The sequence below is a fragment of the Candoia aspera genome, chromosome 1 (genome assembly GCF_035149785.1).
Source record: "Candoia aspera isolate rCanAsp1 chromosome 1, rCanAsp1.hap2, whole genome shotgun sequence".
In the NCBI taxonomy this organism is placed as follows: domain Eukaryota; kingdom Metazoa; phylum Chordata; class Lepidosauria; order Squamata; family Boidae; genus Candoia; species Candoia aspera.
The window spans coordinates 24785433-24807485 of record NC_086153.1 but is presented as its reverse complement, the minus strand read 5'-3'; the positions used below and the strand labels follow the sequence as shown (position 1 = coordinate 24807485).

The window sequence follows — 22053 nt, the reverse complement described above, 5'->3', positions numbered from 1 at the left end:
CAGGTTTACAACTGCCAAGCATTAGATCTGATCTGAGAGCACTAAATTACTAATGGTATCATTTCATCATCAGTTACAATGTAGTAATGGTGGTAAGATGGCTTGGGTGTTCTTCTTTTAACAAACCATCATTCCTCACATACTCTCACATTACAGTAACATTACAGTAATTTATTACCTTTTCTGCATGGAATGGGGAGAAGGCACTTTTGTTCTTCCAAGACCATGATAGCTCAGGGGGCAGGGTGGTTATTAAATGTTTTTGCACTCTTGTCAAGCTGGGAGACTGATGGGCCCATTTGACCTCAGCATATTCCTTGTGTTCCAAGACTGGTAGCAATGAAAACAATTGCAAATCAGTTTCAAATTGTTTTGTGAAATTGAGGAATGAAGTAATGATGATGTGGAAATGCCCTTATTCTAATCCAGATTATCAACCACATCTTGTGAACAAACCTGGAGAAAGGGAGGTATTTTTCAGATCACTTTATGTATTTTCCTTTCAGCTTCCTAATGCAAAAAAACTTCAGCTGTACAGCATAGCTGTTCTGTTTTCTGCTGGAAATATAAGCCAAAATTTCATTAGCTTCTGCACATATGGGAAATGTGTATATACTGAAATCTTTATAATATTACTTTTTATAGTTCTGCTCTTGACTATCCCAGTTCACTTAAAAATTGTTTTTCTAGCCTAAGGTCCTGCTCAGCACATCATTGTCCAGTTTATTGATAATTTTAAAAATATTTCACTAAGTGGGGCTATTTTGTTGCAAAAAATCTTAGTTCATAAATCAAAATTAGTCCAGATTAAGTCTGATACTCCTTGTTCTATTGCTTTGGGAAGCTGATCCTCAATACCAAGATAAAGCCATCTTTACATCTGTTCCCATTTACAGTCTGTGTACAGGATTAAGCAAGGCAGGCCCATAATATGTCAGCTCATAAAATAAATAAAAAACAATAAAGTCTCTCTGTACGCCCGCAGCGTTCATTTCCCTCACCACTCAATAATCAAAGACAGCACTGACATTTCTGCAATAAAGTTACAGTTTGGAGGAAGAATGCTGCATTGTTTCATGAAGGGTTTCAAGGAATGCTCCAGATAAAAACATTAGAGAGGTTCAACTTTTTCTCCCGTGCACCACTGCTGTTTTGGAAGAAATTGTTTCCACAGCTATATAATAAATGCAAAACTCCCCAGCTATAGAATAATTGCAAAACTCCTTTTTCTGCCGGTTGTCTTTATTCACTATTCGGTCTCTGATGCCACCAAGCTCTCTGCCTAACAGAGCCTCCAGCACTTTCCCGGCCTCTGCAGCCTCAGAAAAGCAAGTAGGAATCCAGACTTTTCAAACTGGAGTTTTATTGAACAGCTTCACTTGCAGCATAGTCCTAGACAAAAAGAAATACACACACTCGAATAGGGTTTATTCCAGGTAACTACAGCACTGAACGCTGCGATCCTATAGCAGCTCACCTACCAGGAACCCTCCCTGGAGCGAATTTTGTCTCTGGTTAAACAGAAACGCCGCAACTTCACCTACTTCCCCGCTACACAAAGGACCACTCTGGTTTGGTCTCGCGAGACTTCCTAGCTTTCGCATTGAGCGCCTGGAGGCATTCCTTGGATAATTCTCGCGATATCATGAAGACTCGCGAAGCGTTGTTGCGGCTTTACCAGCTTCATTGAACCGACTATGTAGACTGAGATAACGGAAGTAAGGACTGGAGCTGGGGCTTTGTGATGGTCGATTTGCCCGAGTCTCTTGAGCCTTAGTCAGACCCCGTGAAGAAAGTGAGCTTCAACCATCCTCCCCCGTCTTACCCGCTAGGATGGAGGCGAAACGGAAAGAACTGCGCAAGTCTTTAAGGATCAAAGTAATCTCCATGGGTAACGCCGAGGTTGGCAAGGTAAAGAGTCGGAACAGAAGCAGAGGCGCCTTATTGGCCCGAGGCAGGAGAACGACAAGCTGGCTGGCCAATCAGGTCGCCTTGCTTTATTTGGCCGGTGTGACACTTGATCATGTATGGAATAGAATGTTGTGCTCTAGTTTGGTCTGGAGAGGTAGAGGAGTTGGGTTAAGGTGGAGCTCCCAAAATGTTTTTCTATGTACTATTTATTTTTATTTTATTTATCAAATTTATGTGGCCTCCCATCTCACAAATGTGACTCTGGGCGGCATACAGTAAAACCAACAATTAAGACATTCTTTAAAAACTATTAAAAACAATTCACATTAAATGGGTACATCCTCTCAAATATCTCAAGATGGTATGGATTATCCTACTAATTTTATCCACACATACACTCTGCAAGATATATTAGGTGAAGACAGCGGCCGCATTCTTTGAGTTGCTTCCTATCTAAATCTACCATATTTGGGCTGCAAATATTCAGACAGTCACTAGGAGGCAGCAAAGAGACACAAAACAGGTTCTTGGCTGCCATCTACTGGTCCTGTGGATGGGGATTCTTGCAACCCATATATCTGGTGGTGAGGATTTAAAAAAGCCATTCAGTATACTAGAACTCATGAAGCAGCAAATAGTCCTCAGCTAAAATCCCTGGAAATACTCCAGGAAATAAAGCCAGACTGCTCACTTGAGGGAATGATATTAAAGGCAAAACTGAAATACTTTGGCCACATAATGAGAAGACAGGACACCCTGAAGAAGATGCTGATGCTAGGGAGAGTGGAGGGCAAAAGGAAGAGTGGCCGACCAAGGGCAAGGTGGATGGATGATATTCTAGAGGTGACGGACTCGTCCCTGGGGGAGCTGGGGATGTTGACGACCGACAGGAAGCTCTGGCGTGGGCTGGTTCATGAAGTCACGAAGAGTCGGAAGCGACTAAACGAATAAACAACAAAATCCCTGTTGGTTAATATAAAAATAAAAAGTGGCAAACAGCTTCTCATTTAAGAAGACTGGCAAATAAAATTGTTTTATGTCAGTGTCATCATTAGGTCAATGAGTTAGTCATTATTTAGCCTGAGGGTTAAAAGCATGAAAGTAAAATCTATATAATACAATAGAACAATTAACAGTTATAAATCCATCAAATCAATAAGTTCTAATAAATTGTAGCAAATCTGAGATAAGCTCCTCCCCTTAAAAGTTGGAACCATATGATCTGGAACTCATAACTGGGCGATTTGGCTGGACTCTTGATGGAACATTGTTATTATTAATTTTATCCCACTTCTGTTCAAGGTGTTGGATCTTGAACAGGAGTGCGATAACTCACACCTTGTCTGTGAGGGTAGTTATTCTCATTTGATCTGACATAGTGAGCTTTATTGCTGAGTGGCGTCTCTGCTCCTACTCCAATGCTTGTACAGCATAACATCCAGATTCCATTAAAATAAAGGTTTCCTTGATCAGCAGGTCTAACACTGGATACCAATGGAATTGAAGATGGGTCCAATTGCAGATATTTACCTAATTTACTATCTAAAAGTATGGAGAGATGGGTCTAGATGTACTTCTTTGAGTTAATAGTAGAATTGGCTTCCTCTGGTGCCCTCCAGATGATTTCCGGCTTTCCAGAAGGCTGTGAAGACCTGGCTCCTCCCCCAGGCTCTAATGGAGCTCTGATGTGGGTGCAGGCATATTTGTTAAAATTCTAGTGATATTTTTTTTAAGGAACTTGACTTAATATTTTTGTTGCAATGGATTTTTGTTTTGTTTTTACCTGTTTGCTGCCTAGAGTGCCTTAGTAGATCAGCAGCCATATAAAAATGTTAAGTAAATAAAATAGATAAATAAAAAAATTGATGAATGGACTATGACTTCGCCATCTAATGCGCCCTGTAGTATGCATGAATACCAGTGTCAACTTACAGTGCTGCAGTCTCTATTGCACCTACTTTATCTATATTTATTTACTCTGTTTCCCAGCAATTTAGAACTAAATTAGGAGCTGGGTGACCCGGTTTCTAGTTCTTTCTCACAGAAGCCAGCTGGGTGATCTTGGGCCAGCCACTCCCTCTTAGTCCTTATCGTTGTCAGGCTCTGGAACAAGCTGGCTGGAAAACCAACCCCTCATGTTGCATCATGCACAGATAGTTTCATTATGTGAACTGAAGTGAGCGCTTAGAAACAACCAGAACTTGCAGCAAAGTGGAACAAACACTAGGAACAACAAACAATACCATATTATGTATGTTTTTAGATTTTTATTGTAAGCAGTTAATCACTTCAGTAGGCGGCATACAATATAAATGTTGATAATAACAATGTAACTCAGCAAAAATATGTGAAGTGACAGACTATTCACCGCACAGTTTCTTAGTATTCATGCACATAATTCATGCCCTAGTGCTTTGCAAAATTTTTGCAATCATGGGTAAATAAATAAACATTAATGAAGATCACTCTGTTAAACAAATACCCACCCCCTATGTTCTAATCTTTTAGAGCAGGGCAGCCAGCAAATAAAATAGTTATTATAATTCCACTTGTGTGTCCTTCCAACCTCACTTGTTTTAATATATGAATTCACGTGGGAGTTGTTGTCTTTTATGTTAGGGCTGTGCAGTGATCTGGATTTGAAGAAGAAAGGGTGATTCAGAGCCACATGATCCCAGGAGATGACACTTTTGATTTAAAGAGGTTCCAACAGATACGGTGTACAGTACATACCCATGCATGACTGGAATCCTTTCAGATGCAGGTCACTGCCCAGCCATATTCTATTCGTCTTGATCCTGGACTGTTGCAGCTTTTCAGAATCTGATGTCTTCCAGAAGTTTTGGATTAGAGCTCCCATGGGCACAACCGTCAGGGCCAGTGATTGCAGTGATGGCAACTTAGCAAAGATAGGTTTAAGGCATAATAATTAAAGATTATTATTAATTATTTATTTTACTTCACTCTTCAGCTAAAGAATGTCCTGAAAGTAGACCAGTAATATAACCCCCTTTTTACTGTCTGGAAGACATAATAGACCAGTGTTTCTCAACCTTGGCAACTTGAACATGTGTGGACTGCAACTCCCAGAATTTCCCAGCCAGCATGCTGGCTGGGGAATTCTGGGAGTGGAAGTCCACACACCTTCAAGTTGCCAAGGTTGAGAAACACTGCAGTAGAGAGAAGGAGAAACAGGGCAAAAGCAAACCCAGATACACATTCATTATTTATATAGTGACAAGTTGGAATAGAAATAGTTGCTCATCTCAGGCTTGCTGGCAGAACAGTCCTGCTTTCCTTCTTTTTTTTCTTTTCCTGTAGAATGATGGAATGGCTCCTGCCAGATAAGAGTTGAGGGAGAGAAGATTTCTGTTTCCCCTCAGTTGCTTTGCCACAGTCTTATACTTAGATAAAAGTAGAGTAAAAGTGAGGAGTGTCTCAGGGCAGTCAGTGATTCAGCACACAACCAAGCAGGTTGGCCAGTTTTGGGCAGCTGAGTGATTGGCTATTTGTATTCTGAACATACTATGTCTGTTGATACAACATTCCAAACACCACACGAAAATGATGTTGTTTATTTGTTCAGTCGCTTCTGACTCTTCGTGACTTCATGGATCAGCCCACGCCAGAGCTTCCTGGCTGGCGTGTCATACACCACCCTCCCCCCCGAACAAAAGAGAAACAATTCTTTATGTATTCATTTATTTAATGAAAATACAATCCAATTTCAGGTGGCCAAAAGGGCAGAGATGGGGGGAGAGATAGGTGGGTGGGACGAGCTGCAGTGCTTTTTGTTCGTTCAGTTTCTTTGGTCACTCAGACAAGGAAAATAGTTGTTGTCGGGTGTTGGTAAATGCTGGCGTGTCACCTAAAACGCTGTGGTGTGTCACTTTTGACACGCATGTCATAGGTTCACCATCACTGCCCTAGGTCTTTTTAAATGCAATTCTAACCTTTCTTTTCTATATACTGTAGATACATCAGGATGTATTATAACCAGTGAAAACATCTGTGATGTATCTGTGTAAAACAGCATGGCTGGCTGGGGAATTCTGGGAGTTGAAGTCCACACATCTTAAAGTTCCCAAGATTGAGAAACACTGGTGTAAAAGAACTGAGGCTCCATTCTATTCTTGTCATACAGTATGCTGATGGCATTGTCTATATGAATGATGAAAACCAAAATATACTATGTTTTGAGTTGGAAACAAAATTTATATTCACTTAGGAGCCATTGAAACAGACATGTCTTATTATGCTGTTTGTTCTAGCTGACACCCACCTTGAGCTGATAGCCCACATCTAACCAAATTCCCTGCTCATTGTGATAAGTTTTTATTTATAACTATCTCTTTCAGTTTCAAGTGGGCTCTGTTTCTTTAAATGTGGCCAAATTTTGTCATGTTATGTGTAAGATGCACTGCAGTTGGGTTGATATATTTACTTAATTCATTTCATAGCTAATATTAGTTTCATGTGTGTAATCTGTTTTATGGACTGGTAGTTGACTGTAATAAAGAATCTACTACTACTTAATATTTAATTTTAAACTTACTTTATTTTATATTTTTACTTTATATTATATTTTTACTTAACTTTATATTCACTACTAGTATATTTATTTGAACTGTGCTACTACTGTATTTACTTAACTACTAAATATACATAAAACCAGTTTTTAAAATATTTTGATTAGAATTAGTTATGAAAAGCACAGCACCAATTGGGCTGAGTAAACAGCCTAGCCCTTTTGATAATAAGCCTCTTTTTAACTTTTTAGAGCTGCGTTATCAAGCGATACTGTGAGAAGAGATTTGTGCCCAAATATCTTGCAACAATTGGCATTGATTATGGTGTCACCAAGTGAGTACCCTTCTTTTATAGCAGGCAGTAGTTACAAACAACAGCTCTTGAAAATATGCGAGCGAAGCTGAAAGGTATACATGCAAGAGATGGAAAAATGCTCTTGATTGTTCATTCACTGCAATCATTTGTAATTTTTCTGTCCTACTGTTGGTGGAAATAGCAGTTATGAAGCTGATGATGATTGAATCCACATCCCATTGCATATTATATTATGCCAGTGAATGTTTCCTTGCAGGTATGCTTCGGGTATGGCATGGAGTAGATATTAAATGTCTGATCAAGTCTTTACTGTGATTCTACTGACAGTATTAGCTGATTAATCAAACTGTTGATTATTTAATAGTTACATATTCTCTTAAATTAATCCTGGATCTTTTCATCTGTCATTAAATGACTATACCAACATTCAACTGTGCTAGTGGCACAACTTTCATATTGTGATGCTTATTAATTTGAACTTAGTAAAAGTAAGAAGATTCTTTAGAGTGCCCTTACTTGAATCTTAGGACTCTTTTCCTTGTAGAGTGCAAATTAGAGACCGAGAAATCAAAGTGAATATCTTTGACATGGCTGGACACTCCTTCTTTTATGAGGTAAGAAAAGTGATAGCTTTTTAGCAGTAAGAACAGCACATAAATTATGCAAAATGAAACTAAAATACTGTATGCCAGAGTTCAGACAGTACACTAAATTATCAAATAGTCTGTTTTTGGTTTAACCTAATGTGTGAACCTAGTCACTGTGGGGTATAAATCATGGTTTATAACTTAGTTTTGGTGGCCATATCATATGAACTTGGCATGATGACGATTTCTGATTATACCTAGTCCATGGCTTGTGGTAAGTATTTATGGATGTCCTCTCTGATTGTTTTCCTACTTGAAATAGTAGTTGCACTGAGTCTGTCTGCTATCAGAAAATAAGCCAGGGATGAGTAGTTTGTAGCTGTGTTGTTTGGTGAGAGAATGAATGGCTAAACTGTAGTTGGTGGTGATCATAGCATGCAAGTATACCTTACGTGTTAAAATAATCACCGAAATCTCGTCCCATAATCTGTATACCAGAATTGTATCTGAGATTTTTTTGCCCGAACTCTTATCGCCTCTGTTTCACTTGTAGTGATGCAGTAATTAGTTGACATTTGTCAACTAATGCATACTAAATGGAAAATGTTTGTATTCTTGTACAACATTATTCAAATAGCTATATTTATATATTGCAAACTTTGGCTTGTTTAAGTGTAATGCACATGTTATATTATTTCTGTAGTTGCACATAAATGGTCAGAATTTGATTTACACAATCTAAGCTTATGCTTTGCTTATTTATAGTTTAATAGTCACTTCTCTTTTCTAGAGCTGTCTATTGGTCTTTAAAATTCACCTGCATTATTTCTGTCCCTATATTAGGTGCGCAATGAATTTTACAAAGACACTCAGGGTGTAATCCTAGTGTATGATGTTGGGCAAAAGGAATCATTTGATGCCCTTGACTTATGGCTTGCTGAAATGAAACAAGAACTTGGACCGCATGGAAACATGGAGAACATTGTTTTTGTGGTTTGTGCCAATAAGGTAAAGATTGTGTTAAAGCTTCTTGCAGCATTGGCAGTGGGATCAGTAGTACTTTACTCATGTTTATTAAATGCTTAAAGAGGTTAGGGTAGATAAAGGAGCATGTAAATAATTATTAGTTAAGATTACATTTTTAATCTACATTTTACATTTTAATCTAATAATTATTAGACAAGATTACACTTCTTTCATTTTTGTTTCAGATTGACTGTGCCAAGCTGCGCTGTGTGGATGAAAGTGAAGGACGACTGTGGGCAGAAAGCAGAGGCTTTCTTTATTTTGAAACCTCTGCACAGACTGGAGAGGGAATTAATGAGATGTTCCAGGTAAAATCTGCAGTGCAAAACAAGGCAGTCTTCCTGCATCTCTTTTCCTTGGTGTGCAATGATTTGTGCCGGCGCTGCAGGTTAAACCGCTGAGCTGCTGGGCTTGCCAATCGGAAGGACGGCGGTTCGAATCCGCGTGACGGAGTGAGCTCCTGTTGCTAGTCCCAGCTCCTGCCAACCTAGCAGTTCAAAAACATGCCAATGTGAGTAGATTAATAGGTACTGCTTCGGCGGGCAGGTAACGGCGTTCCGTTTAGTCATGCCGGCCACATGACCACGGAAGTGTCTACGGACAAACGCCGGCTCTTCGGCTTTGAAACGGAGATGAGCACCGCCCCCTAGAGTCGGACGTGACTGGACTTAATGTCAAGGGAAACCTTTACCTTTACCTTTTTAATCTCTGTCTGGGAGAGCTCTAGGTTGATACTTTCTGCCCTATGTATAACAAATACTGGATTTCTGACCACCTAGCAGCCTGAAAATTCACAATAAGCATAGAACTGAAGCAGTATTTAAGTCAGGTGTATAAGATGAAAATTCCAAATAGCAATTGTGTTTAGTAATGAGGTTGATTAAGTCCTGTAACTGCCTGGCTCAGCGTAATTTTCCCATCATATAATATGAGTGAACCTTTTTGGAAAAGTCTACTGAAGGCTAAGATTCTGCATGTATTTGCTTGCATCAAAATAAGGACTTGGATTTGGATTTTAAAATATGTAATTTGAACAAAACTAGATGAAATTTTGATGGATATGATAACCAGTGAGGAATATCATAAGCTGTACCAACAGTACGAGTGGGTTGGGCATACTTAGGAGTTTTGCATATTTCTATTTAAGGATGTCCTGAGAGTTTATAGTACTCAGCCAATTTCTAACTGTGAGGAAGGATGTTCTTACTTCCCTGTAACATTGCAATTTTTTTTGTTTTGAAAAATGTCTGACTTTCAGGTTATAAGCCACTGTAGAAGAAGACATTCTGTTCTGACCAGTTTTTACTAGTAAAGCCCTTTGTGATTGAGCCCCAATGTAGAACAGGATTTCCCAAGTTCTTCTTAGCTGAATCACCCTTTTTTTCCTGAAGTAAAATTCTGAAGTATATATTCTGAATTAAAGTATATATTTTGAAGTAAAATTCTGAAGTGTGTGTATTCTGTACACACACAGACACAAACACATTTTACCATTCTTAAGGGTTTCTTTTTGGAATATGTAAGAATGGTCTACCCTAAAAGCGTCTGTTTTTGCAGAAGTGTTGTTGTTTGATGGTCCTGATCAATGGCATTTGGAGATGGAATAAGCAGCCAAGGGACAGGAAACTATCAGAATTTCTCGGGAATCCCCATTGTGGACAGCATTCTCACTGAGTGGAAGCTCTAGACACAAACCTCCTCCTTGACCATTTTTAAATTATAGAGAATGATTTAACTGCTTGAGTGTTTGCAAATTTGATAAGTAATCTCTCTTCGTCCAAGTCATTAATGAAAATAAGGTACAGGACCTAAAGCTGAGCTATGTGATCCTCTACTCAAAACCTTACTCTAACTTGGTGGGCACTCTTTGAATAAAATTCTGGGCCAGCATTATTTGTCATGCCATCCAGCTCATACTTAATTACAAACAAGCAAGCAAATAAGCTAATATTTTTTTATAATGTGCCCCCCACCAGCTTACTAATAGAATATCATGGGATACTTTTTGAATGTTTTGCTGATATCAAGCTGTATTACATCTACAGCATTACCACAGTCTACTGCTAATGAAGTTATTAAGTCAAAAATGAAAAAAAAGTAGTCTGACAAGACTTGTTCCTGACAGATCTATGTTGACCTTGGATAATTGCTGCCTAAGATGCTTACAGATAGATCAGATCAGATCTGCTCTAGATCTTACTAGGTATTGATAACAGATTGACAGGTCCGTAATTCCTTGGGTCCTTCTTTTCTCCTTTTACAAACATAGGAATATTTATCTTCCTTCAATAATTTAACAATTCAGCTGTTACCAAGGATTCTCAAAAATGTTAGATAATAGAGGTGCATAGCATTCAACTCCCAAATTGGCAAAAGTGCTTCAAATCCAGTATTACCACCCTTACTCTACATGTTAGGAATTTTTGGAAGCTGTGCCTTTTCCTGGCCTTGGACATTAGCCATGCAGGCTCAGTACATTATTCCCCTGAGTTCAGAAGACAGGACTTTCAGCTCAAGCACATACTTTCTTGAGCCCACATGACAGTCATAAGAGCCGAGGAAAAGGCACATGTCCTTACAGTCAGGAATCACGCTGAGACGAGGAATAGGTCTCTAGTGTTTATTACTGCTACATTAGACAGAAAATCCTAACAAACTGAAGAAGCGTGGGAAAAACCCAGACAGATAAACCCCAAAAGTTAAGGTGGGTCTGTTCTGGTTCTCTTTGAATGGCTGCTCAACGCCTCAGTACTACGCATGCGTTTTCCCCCCTGGATAGAGGCCCCCTCCTGCTCGCCATCAGTACTCATGACAGCACAGCTTCTTCAAGTAGCTGCCAACAGGTACAGTGAGGTTGCCCACACCAGATCCAAAGCATCTTTGCCTGCTTCAGCTCCAAGCACTCCACACCTCTAATACGTAGGGATTCAACTAATCGATCAGCAAGCTCCTTCAGTATCCTCAGATGTCATTTAATTTTCTTGGAAATTTAAACTCATTGAGAGAAACAGTTATTTCCTGATCATGTTTCAGTCAATGGAAGCTTAAATCTTGCCCCTTCATTCCATTCTTCCCAGTTCTATGGAGTAATATATAACCCCTTTTTGGAGAAGATCAAGCCAAAATAAGACTCGAGGAGCTCTATCGCTTCTTTGCTGGTATTTTTCTGTCTTCATTGGACAGCTACAGTACATATTTGTTTATTTGAACATTTTTATGCTGTGGCTCATTAAAATAAAATCTCAAAGTGGCTTAAAGCAATTAATAAAAATATACGTCACTGTAAATCATTTTATGAAGTACAGAAGAAAATAAACATTAAAACAATAACAGAAAGTAAAAGCAATAAAGAAGTTTCAAATTACAGCATCTTTAACATTTTATTAAAAGGCCTGGGAGAATAATGACTATGTCTATCACCAAAAAGACAGCTGTACTTCACTGGGGAGGACATTCCAAAGGCAGGGGCTATTACTGAAAATGACTACTTCTGGGTAGCCACTCATTGTACCTTGTCTTGGAGGGCACTTGGAGCAGGGCCTCTGAAAATGATCTTAGGCCAAGTATAGAAATATATACAGTATAGGAAGGTGGCCCCAGGCCATGAAGGGCTTTATAGATTAAAATCAGCACCTTAATTCAGAAACAAACTGAGATCCAGTGAAGATTATAAAGAACTGGCATATTGTGTTCAGATCATCCAATGCCAATCAGTATTAGTGCCACAGCGTTTTGTACTAACTGAAGCTTCTGAACTGTTTTCAAGGGCAGCATGCTTATACATTGCTGTCATCCAAACAAGATATTACCAAGTCATGAACACCATAGCGAGGCTATCTCAGACTTGCCTGCAGTGTAATGGCTTTCCAGAAAACATTAAAAACTTAATTGTTTAGAGGACCTTTGGTGGTTGATATTGTCTTGCTGCAGCTGGGTGATTTTTAATTGTGTGTTTTCTTTTATGTTCTTTATGTTGGGTGGTTTTTAATTGTGTTTTTTAATGTTATGTATGATGGAGATAGTGATGTTGATCATAATTTAATTTGATGATATGGGTTTGGTGTTCGTTTTTATTGTAGTTTTAATTTTGTGGTGTTGCTGCTGTTCTAGATTTATCATGCATGTTTTATTTATCAGTTTTTAATGGGTAGTTTTAATTGTGTTGTAAGTTGTCATGAGTCTTTATGGAGTGGGCAACAGATAAATTATATCAATCAATCAGTTGGTCAATAAAAAATAGTTGGATACAGGTCATGGCTGATGAACTGCCCTGAGCTGGTGAAAGGCGCTTTCCATAGAGACCACTTGTGCCTCTGGTGACAAAGATGGATCCAGAAGCATCCCCAAACTACAAACCTGGTCCATTAGTGGGAGTGCAACCCCATCCAGAACAAATTTATCTTTACTCACCTGAACAGATGAACTGTCTGCCAGCAGCATCTCAAATTTCAGTTTGTTATGCTTATCCAGTCCATTACCAGAGTAGACACTGATTCAACAGTTGCACTGCCTCATGTGGACCTGGTGGAAAGGAGAGTTCTAGCTGAATGTCAAAAACTTGCTGACAACATTGTACTCTAAATCTCTAAATGATTTCATGTATGTCTTGAACAGCATGGGGGTAAAATGGAATCTTGTGGAACCAATAGTGTAAATGCTATGGGGTTGAATATAAATCCTCAGCACCATCTTTGGAGATCACTTCAGATATGAGTTGAACCACTTCAAGGCTATTCCACTCATCCATATCTAGCTTTTACAATGTGTCCAGAAGGATACCATGGTCAATACTATTGAAAATTATTCTGTCATGTCCTTGATTGATTTTCTCCCTTATGAGAATTTGCTTCCTCTGTAAGATGTTTTTGTAGCAACTATTTTGCTTGCTTTGGTTAATCTTCATCTTCTCATACAGAATGAAGTGTGACCATTTGTTGACTTCTTCTTTAAACACTACTATTACCTTGACTTGCTGCAAGTATGTGCAAGGTTGTTTGGGGGCATGAGTACAAACATGCCACAAATATTTCCAATCATTAATGCAGACTTTTTTCTGTCCATTTTCACTTTGGGTTCTTAAGACATCATTGGTAAAAGATTTTTATTTTTTCTTGTTCCGTTCTGAGGCTAATTGTACCTTTTCTTGACTTGGAAAGAAAATGTCTTAGAGTCTCTCCTTTTTCACTGGCAAATTCCTATTTATTCTTTCTGTTTGCACATGCAATGTTCTTCCTGTTCACTAATTTCCCAAGGAATTTTAAATTAATTACCTCCCTTTAGTCTTTGGAATGGTGTAGAGTTCTACATGTAAAGAAAAAACAAGAACAAGTAGTACAAGAGATTGTTCCAATGCAGGAATTAGTCTAATTATGCAGGAATTATTCTGAAGGCACATGGCACAGTATTCCAACAGGAAATAAACTGAGAGTGCACTTAGTGGGGCAGGCATGATGTAACTGTATGCTTCTGCATTATTTGAAGGTTTTTTGCTTTTAAGATTAAAAAATTTACTGTCCTTGTAGCTGATCTCCTTTCTCAAGGCTTCTGAGTTGAGGCCATAGAATGAGCTTTTAAAGGCAAAGAAAATGATTTGGACTTTGGTCTGCATAATGAAATAAAGATTACTGAGCAATGGGCCCATATAAGACCTTTCTAACTTTGCCTTCTCCATGCTTGCAGACGTTCTACTCAGCCATTGTTGATTTATGTGATAATGGTGGAAAGCGCCCCACAGCCAGCACAAACAACAGTTTCACTAAGGAACAAGTAGACACTATCCGGAGGATTCACAGCAGCAAGGATAGCTGGGATATGTTGGGTGTCAAACCAGGGGCTACAAGGTAATGAAGGACCCAGCCATTAGAGAATAAATAATCTTTGCTGGGATAGAAATGAGCAAGAAATGGGACAGGCATGGTAAAGCCCTGAATTTAGGAAATATAGAAGGGAAGATACTGTACTAATTTATGGTAAGTGTTTGTTTATAGAATAGGAGATGTTTGGCTAGTATATAATGTCTGTCTTCATAACAACCAGCTCTTTACCCTAGCCCCCATTTTTCCCCTCTGACTCCTAATGGATGTAACTGCTCCAGTGCCCATTGGCAACATCAATTAGTCATTGCTTATGATCCAGCCCTTTCTTGTGAACTGGGAATGGAGGGAGTACTATCTCCGCCCAGAGTCCCTCTGGTGGGAGGAGATGGGCGGGGACAAATTTGATGAATAAATAAATAAATAAATCTATGACAAGAAGTGCCTTCTAAAACTATGGTTATTCTGTGTCTGGAGTTAAAAGCCTGGAGCAATGCAGGAGATGAACCCATCATGGACCTTCAAGTTCTGAGTATAATTGTAGTAGAATTTTATTTTTCATTTGGTTAACCAAAATGAATAATAACTGTAATTCTTGTTGGCATCATTCGAATAATTTTAGTAATTAGGCAAACTTCAATAGTTGAAAGACCCTTCATTTTAAAATTTATTTCCTTTATAATTGGGGCAAAATGGCATCACCGAACTGTGACTGTGGGGCTGAAAAACAAACTATCCAACATACAGTGACAGAGTGCCAAAATAGAGCCTATAATGGAGATTTCGCTGATTTCCTGGCTGTGACAAATGAAGCAAAAAATTATATTTGTAATCTAGACATATGTCTATAATTTTATACTCTGTATTTTATATCTTGTATTTTATCTCCTGTGTTTTTATTCTATTGAACTGCGATGTGAATGTGCCATACGATAAATAAATAATTTAAAATTTATTACCCTATGAATAGGCTCAGTTACATTGCACTCTTCTATTATTTCTATCTCTCTTACTCTGCAGGGATGAAGTAAACAAGGCCTATCGGAAATTGGCGGTGCTCCTCCACCCAGATAAGTGTATGGCTCCAGGCAGTGAGGATGCCTTCAAAGCTGTGGTCAATGCACGGACTGCCTTGCTCAAAAACGTCAAGTAAAACACCAGAAGATGCAGCTTTCACCAACAGCAAGTGATCAAAGCTATTCTGAGAGAGCTGGTACTGAGGCATCAAGAATTGCCTCCTGCAAAGGACAATGGAAGCAAATCACAGAAAATCCCTAAAGGCAATTTTCCTTCACTATCTACTCTCAGAACTGTTTTCTGTATTACTACAAATAGCTCGATACAGGAGGCTTCTCTGAGGTGGACTTCCAAACCCATCTGAATGGCTCAGGAACAGTAACAGCAGTAATATCTTGTCCTTTCTTTTCCCCTGCAGAAAAGTTGGCCTTGGACTGAGATGACTCTAAATACATATCTTCTATATAGAATTACTTATTTCAGTATTGTTCATTATTTTCTCAAAACTGATGCTGATATTCAGCCTCTAATTAAGCATTTAGTTGTTCCTCTTTGTCCTACACTGGAATTTGCTTTTTCCATTCAAACTTTTCAGATCACTTCCTTAGTAAGTGGTTAAAGAATTGCTGCTTTTTCAAACAGAAGTTGGAAAAATAGAACATGGTGGCTGGGATCAAAACAGTAGTAGCCACTGTGAGTTGTTGATGGGACAGACAATGCCCCCTACAAAATGAGTTAGGTGGTAGGTTGATTTACTCATTATTTGAGTCATACTGTTCTAGGAGTGTTTACTTTGTGTATACTTTGAACCTCCCTGGAGCTAGCAAGGAACATAAACCTCACCATATGGGGGATTCAGTCACACAGTAGCCGAGTTCTTAGTATGTTCTCCCTTTTCCTCCCCAAATCCAAATTAAATGAGGGAAGAAGGGAAGAGAGGAAGGAAATGCTAAATGTATGTATTCAAGTACGATTAAAAGGGCCCTTGAATTGAAAGAGACAGGGTGAAACAAAATCAGTGGCTGCCTTTTCATTTCATGACTGGTACTATTTGTTTGTTTGTTTATTTGGCTTATATGCCACTGTGATTTTCTTAAACTCTGAACAGCTTATATACGTGTTCGGTGAGTAAACTTAAAAACATACAAATACTTCCCCACCAAGGAATAATACAAGAACTCTATATAAATAACACACGCACCCCAGCTACAAGAGGGAGTGGCGTTCGTAACATATTCATCCACAAGGGGTCTTGGAAAAGCCATGTTTTAATAGTTTTTCTAAAATCCAGTAGGGTTGGAGTTATATGGACATTAAGTTGTATATGTGTGGGGTGTGATGCTATTCCAAAGAGAGAAAGGAAGAAAAGATCCGTGGTATTGATCAAGTGTTTTTCGGATTTTTTGTTGAAAGAGTATTCAGGCAAAAGGATAAATATTAGGCAATACTTTTAACTCTTTTCTGGAATTGGTGCCTGGCCTGCAGATCATAAAAAAAATTCTTCAGCTGCCTATAATATAGCCTCTGTTAAAGACTAACTCCACTGTCATGTATTTTCTCCAAAAGCGATCTAATTTAGGATACAAATTATTAAAATTATTACTGTTCTAAGGATTATAGCATATTATCTGGCAAGAGAGAAATAAATGCATTATGAACAAAGGGTGAGTTGCCAAAAATTCCCTGTTCCTGAGTTTAGGTAGAGTTATATAGCAGTCCCCAATTTTGAAGATCTTAAGCTTTATTAAGCTAAAGTTTAAGAACATTTGGAGAACAACCCTTTTAAACATAATACATTAATAAATATGAGTGCAATTATGTCTGTCATTTAGCTGATTTTTCCAATGGTCAAATGTAGCGGTAACAGTTGTAATGTGCTATCACACATTACCTTCCATCTAGCATCCATTCTTTGCTATTTAGAACATCTCAAAATAATGCAACAGGAAGTTAAGGAATGGCAGTGTGAACCTCTGGCATGATTACTATCTGATTCTGTTTCTCCAGTTGCCTGTGGAGAGCCAAAGGGATTGGCAACTATTATACATTGTATATTGGAAGGAATAGGAATGATACTCCTTTGGGAGTGTGTTAGAGGGCAGCAGTTGTGCCTGCAAGTACATGTTAATTGAGAAGATAACCATAAGCTCACCAAACGTTTCCAGTTGGGTGGGTTTTGAGAGTCTTCCTCCACATGCCTTCTTCTGAGAGTTCTTTAAGCCAAGGAAAGAGGTGGCGTTCTCAAGATGGACACGGACAAGTCTTGCAAGGCTGCCTCGTCAGACAAGCCTCGCTTGGGTGAAAGCTATCTAGATTTTGATCAAAATACAGAAGGAGAGACTCTTGACAGCCAAAATAAAAGTATACCCTGCTATGTATGAGTATAAAATACACATTGCTCTCTCTGTGTGTGCACTTTAAGCCTTAGTTGTTTTGAGCTGATATCTGTGAGTTTCTCCAATAATGTTCCTTCGTTCCCTGTCTCCTTTAGAAGTAATGTTTAGTCTTCTGGTTGCTGTGAATGCTTTATAACGTGAAATTCCTATAAACCAGTGGATATGCTGTATATTCATACAATTGCATTTTTCTGCCTTCTGGTTTGTGTATAATGTTTTGCATCATTAATGTCCAACTGTGCCCTCTTGTACCAGGATGTAACTCTTGATAAGCCCTTGACTCTTGAAATTCCATGTCCAGTTTTCCACCCTACTCTGCTTATAGCTTATTGGTTGTAACAGTTTATAGATATATAAGAAGCCACAGCCTTTTCTGGTAACTTCAGAAAGGAAATTGTCACATAAACTAAGACTCCTCTTTTTTCTGTTGTTAACACTGAGTTCCTTCAAAGAATAGGTACCCTTGGGAATGAAGTTTGAGGAACTGCTCAACTCTCTTTAAAAGACTATTTAACCCGCCCCCACTTGTGCTCTTCTGCAAACTGGAAACGGACTAGCCCAGAAGGGTTAAAACAGTAAATTATTGTACAATTAGGAATTTGTAAGATTGCTGCTAATGTGAGTAATTATACTGCATTATCTTCATTTTAAAATAGGTACCATCCTTTCCATTAATTTTCAAATTACATCATTCCCAATTTGGCAGGTATGTGTGTATGAAGAGCTCAAAGCCTTTGAAGAAAACTCTCTCATTTTCAAGACAAACATTGTGGCGAAGTTCTTTGTAGGGTGAACCCTCTCTATTAATATAGCAAAATGCCATCTTAACTGAAGTAGAGGGCAATACTTAGGGATCAGAACATCAAATATTGGAAACATCAAACATAGTTTGCTTAGATCGTGTCCTGAACATTTGCCTGGGCAGCAGCTTGTAATTCATAGTGTGATGGGGGCTCAATAAGCAAGGCACACGGGAAGCAGCATTTTGCCAAAGCTGTTATCTTCTTGGGCCTGCTTCCTGTAATTGCAAAGTCTTTCATGATTTCCTTTTGTGAGATTTGGATGGAAGGAAGGAGAGTATAAATGGCATAAGGAACAAATGCTTCTGCATTCCTACTGCTCAACTAAGAACATTTTCCCCCTCATGCAACATTTCTGTGTGAAATATTGCCTCCTAGTGCAGGCTTTGCTTCTGAAAAAAATGGAATTAATGCAACTGAAGGTAGTTAGGCTCCAAGTCATAATAGCAAGGATTTTTTTCCCCAATATATTTTCTGCTGTTCAGACTCCTAGCCCTTCTACAGTGGTACATGGATTTGAATGCGCTGTATCTATTTGGCAGGTTATCACTTAAATAAAATGCCTGTAGGCATAGATGATCTTTAGTGCAAGTTGATAGAAAATGCTGAAACGTCCACTCCTGCATGTTCTTATATCAAAAGCCTTATGTGTTTGAAATCTCTGTATTATTATTTTTTTTAAAGTAAATCAAATCTACAATGCAGTTGTTGCTTATTTTTAAAATATTTAACTGGGACTGAGACCCTTGTATACCTTTCTATCTGTTGGAACTATGGCAGATGCATTAGTTTGGATGAGTGCTAACTTAAAAGCATCTATCTGCTTTTACATTTATTTTACAAATGGTATTGAGCTTGGATGGTTCCTTAAACGAGAACTTGGCTTGCCATCTGCATTTTGTAATTAAATGCATGCTTGGCTGAAAAGTCAACAGCATGGTAGCCCTGCAATCCAACCTGCCATAGCTGCTCAATTTCCAAATCTGGATGTTTGGTTTTTAGGCCAAACGTCAGGGTTGTTCCGCCGCCCCCTGCAAAATCTGAGAGCAAGAGAGAAGCTCTTGATGTTTGATATGCTATATCAAAGATGGCTGGGTTATATGTCCCTGCAGCGTACATCCATTTCTGCCTATTCTGGAACTGTATTAGAAGAAGGACATTAACCAATGAAGCAGGGAAGGGGAAGTATCCTGGTCACCTTGTGTGTAAGTCTTCCTTTATGCTGGAATGCTTTGTGGAGTGGAATATGTTTTCCTCCTAAATTACACTGTTAAAGAAAGCATTTGCTTGGTGGAAAAAGGTACACCAAATGTACTGCACTGACCACTGGGTGCTGCTATAGGTTGAGACAGGCATATTCCTAGAAACAGCATTCTCAGCAATGCATTACTCCTGTGGGGAAAGCAGATATTTTCTAAATGCCTTTCATTTTGTGCTACATTCAAAGGCAGCTTTAAAGCATACGGTCTGTGCCATCTATGATGAACCTTCTAGCACGCATCAAATTGTATTATTCCACTTGTTTCAAGTGGAGAAAAGGCTTAGATTGCCATACCACAAAAACTGCACAGCAATTCTGTGATTCATACGCTGTAACAATGGAACTGGCCAACATCATATTTGTGATTTTGGTTCCTTAGACCCCAATTTTAGCCTAAGACCAGGCTGTAGAAAACCACTGCAAACAGAAATTGTGGAAACCCCTTTCAAATCAAGACAATTGCCATACAAAGTCACTCAGAACTGTACATTTTGGAAGTGTTCTGGCAATTCCCACAATGCTGGTTCCTCCCTCCCTCCCTCCCATTGTGGGAACGCCAGAGTTAAGGGAGGACACCAAGTGAGTTGCCCCTCTGAAAGACAGGATGTGACAGCAGTAAGTACCAAGCCACTATGTCAAGGTAGGGAGTGGAGCTAGGTGTGGAGCCCCAGAGAACTTTGGGGAAAGGAGGTTAAAGACCATCAACTTTTTACTCTACAAGCTTAGTCATGTCACTAAAAAAAGGTAAAGGTTTCCCTTGACATAAAGTCCAGTCATGTCCAACTCTAGGGGGCGGTGCTCATCTCCGTTTCTAAGCCTTAGAGCCGGCGTTGTCCGTAGACACTTCCGGGTCATGTGGCCAGTATGACTCACGGAACGCCGTTACCTTCCCGCCGAAGCGGTACCTATTGATCTACTCACATTGGCATGTTTTCGAACTGCTTGGTGTGCAGGAGCTGGGACTAGCAACGGGAGCTCACCCCGCCGCGTGGTTTCGAACCACCAACCTTCCGATCGACAGCTCAGCGGTTTAACCCGCAGCGCCACCGCGTCCCATGTCACTACAGGTGTTCAAATTGATTCATTTAAAAAAAATTGATGGCATAATAATATGGCCTTTACTCTCAGCTATATCCCACAGTCTGTATCCTAGAAATTAATTTGTAACGCAGAAAATATCCCAACATACTAGTTCTATTGAAAGAAAAATGAAAGCAAGTAATACACAAGTGAATTTCAAAGAGGAGAATCATTAAGTACAAACCAAAATAAGCACTTAATTGTGCGTATTATTATTGAGCATGTTAACTGGAATTAACTATCGCTATAAGGACAATATGATATGAATGATCAGGTGAAATAGTTACAGAATACAACATTTATGACAGTAATTTGATTTTTGACATTTATTTGACGCCAAATTTTTACCTGTCCACAGTAGTGAAATGCAACTCTTTTTAAAAATTGATTTATTAAAAATTTCAAACAACAATGCATAGTACGTTCACACCAACCCCTTATAGGATGTGATTCATTATATCACTTGCATGCTGCTTTGCTAGAAGGGTTGTCCAAGAGCAATTAGCAGCAGTTCTTCAAAAGCTAATTTGATTCTTTGAATGAATATATATGATGAAAGGGCATCATGTATCAATGAGGGCAAAGCAAGCTAGTTTCTTAGGAAATTCAGTTGCATTCATATGCTGAGCCAAAACTATTTTCCATAATCTCCCAATCCACTTATCTGTTGAATGACCCAGGCATCTTTTCAGTGTGTTAGAATTTCTTATTTAGCTCCTGCCAGTATGAATTTCATTATAGAGTTGCAAGGTGTTCTCATCCTTAAATATGGAGAGTAGAATAAAGGTACACAGAACTGAATCGGGTACCTGGTCATTTTTAATACAAAGGATGACATTGCTTCCAAAAAAGTGAGTAATTGGGCAGCCAAGCAATGTGCATAGGAGGTATTCCATTTTCCATAGCCTCTCCTGAAAAGTGGAGATAAGTATTCATTCATCATATACATTGTAGATAGTATTAAATATCTGGAATAGAACTTGATGTTTGTTTCTTTAGTTTGTACAGAAATGGCTTTTAGCACAGTGGATGTCCATCTGAAGCATCTATTGAAATCTCTTTATTCAAGTCAGCTTCCGAAGATTCCAAGTATTTATTGAAAAACTAAATAAAAGAATTAATTCAGGAGGAAATTATTCAAAGAAAAATAAGTAAAAGACCTTGTAAAGAGAAGAGAAATCCAAGGAAACAGGAAAATAATCCATCTGCTCAAAATATCTTCTAGCCCAAAAGTCTAATTCATGGAGTTCTAGAAGCTAAAAAAAAGGAAGATGTTTGAAGTATCTTTTCTCTCAGGGATAATGAAGGTAATACTGC

General features: G+C 38.7%; 1 protein-coding gene across 2 annotated transcripts; it reads left to right on the top strand.

Annotated features, from left to right (window-relative positions):
• Positions 1–1684: 1684 nt before the first annotated feature.
• Positions 1685–16214, top strand: DNAJC27 (DnaJ heat shock protein family (Hsp40) member C27). 2 transcript variants are annotated; one of them, XM_063300737.1, is made up of 7 exons: positions 1685–1911; positions 6692–6774; positions 7301–7370; positions 8187–8351; positions 8555–8677; positions 14049–14209; positions 15203–16214. In XM_063300737.1, the coding sequence occupies exons 1-7, from the start codon at positions 1834–1836 to the stop codon at positions 15333–15335; spliced, it is 813 nt and encodes a 270-aa protein (XP_063156807.1). In that variant the 5' UTR covers positions 1685–1833; the 3' UTR covers positions 15336–16214. The 2 variants fall into 2 exon arrangements, with proteins under 2 accessions (XP_063156807.1, XP_063156815.1); XM_063300745.1 differs by lacking the exon at positions 14049–14209 and having other exon boundaries at positions 15203–15341.
• Positions 16215–22053: the final 5839 nt, after the last annotated feature.

What these genes read in the sequence shown, in the direction of transcription:
- DNAJC27 (XM_063300737.1), top strand. Translation starts at nt 1,834, where the DNA reads ATGGAGGCGAAACGGAAAGAACTGCGCAAGTCTTTAAGGATCAAAGTA. An exon ending in GAATTAATGAGATGTTCCAG is followed by an intron (nt 8,678 to 14,048) that starts GTAAAATCTGCA and finishes CCATGCTTGCAG; the next exon opens with ACGTTCTACTCAGCCATTGT. An exon ending in GTCAAACCAGGGGCTACAAG is followed by an intron (nt 14,210 to 15,202) that starts GTAATGAAGGAC and finishes CTTACTCTGCAG; the next exon opens with GGATGAAGTAAACAAGGCCT.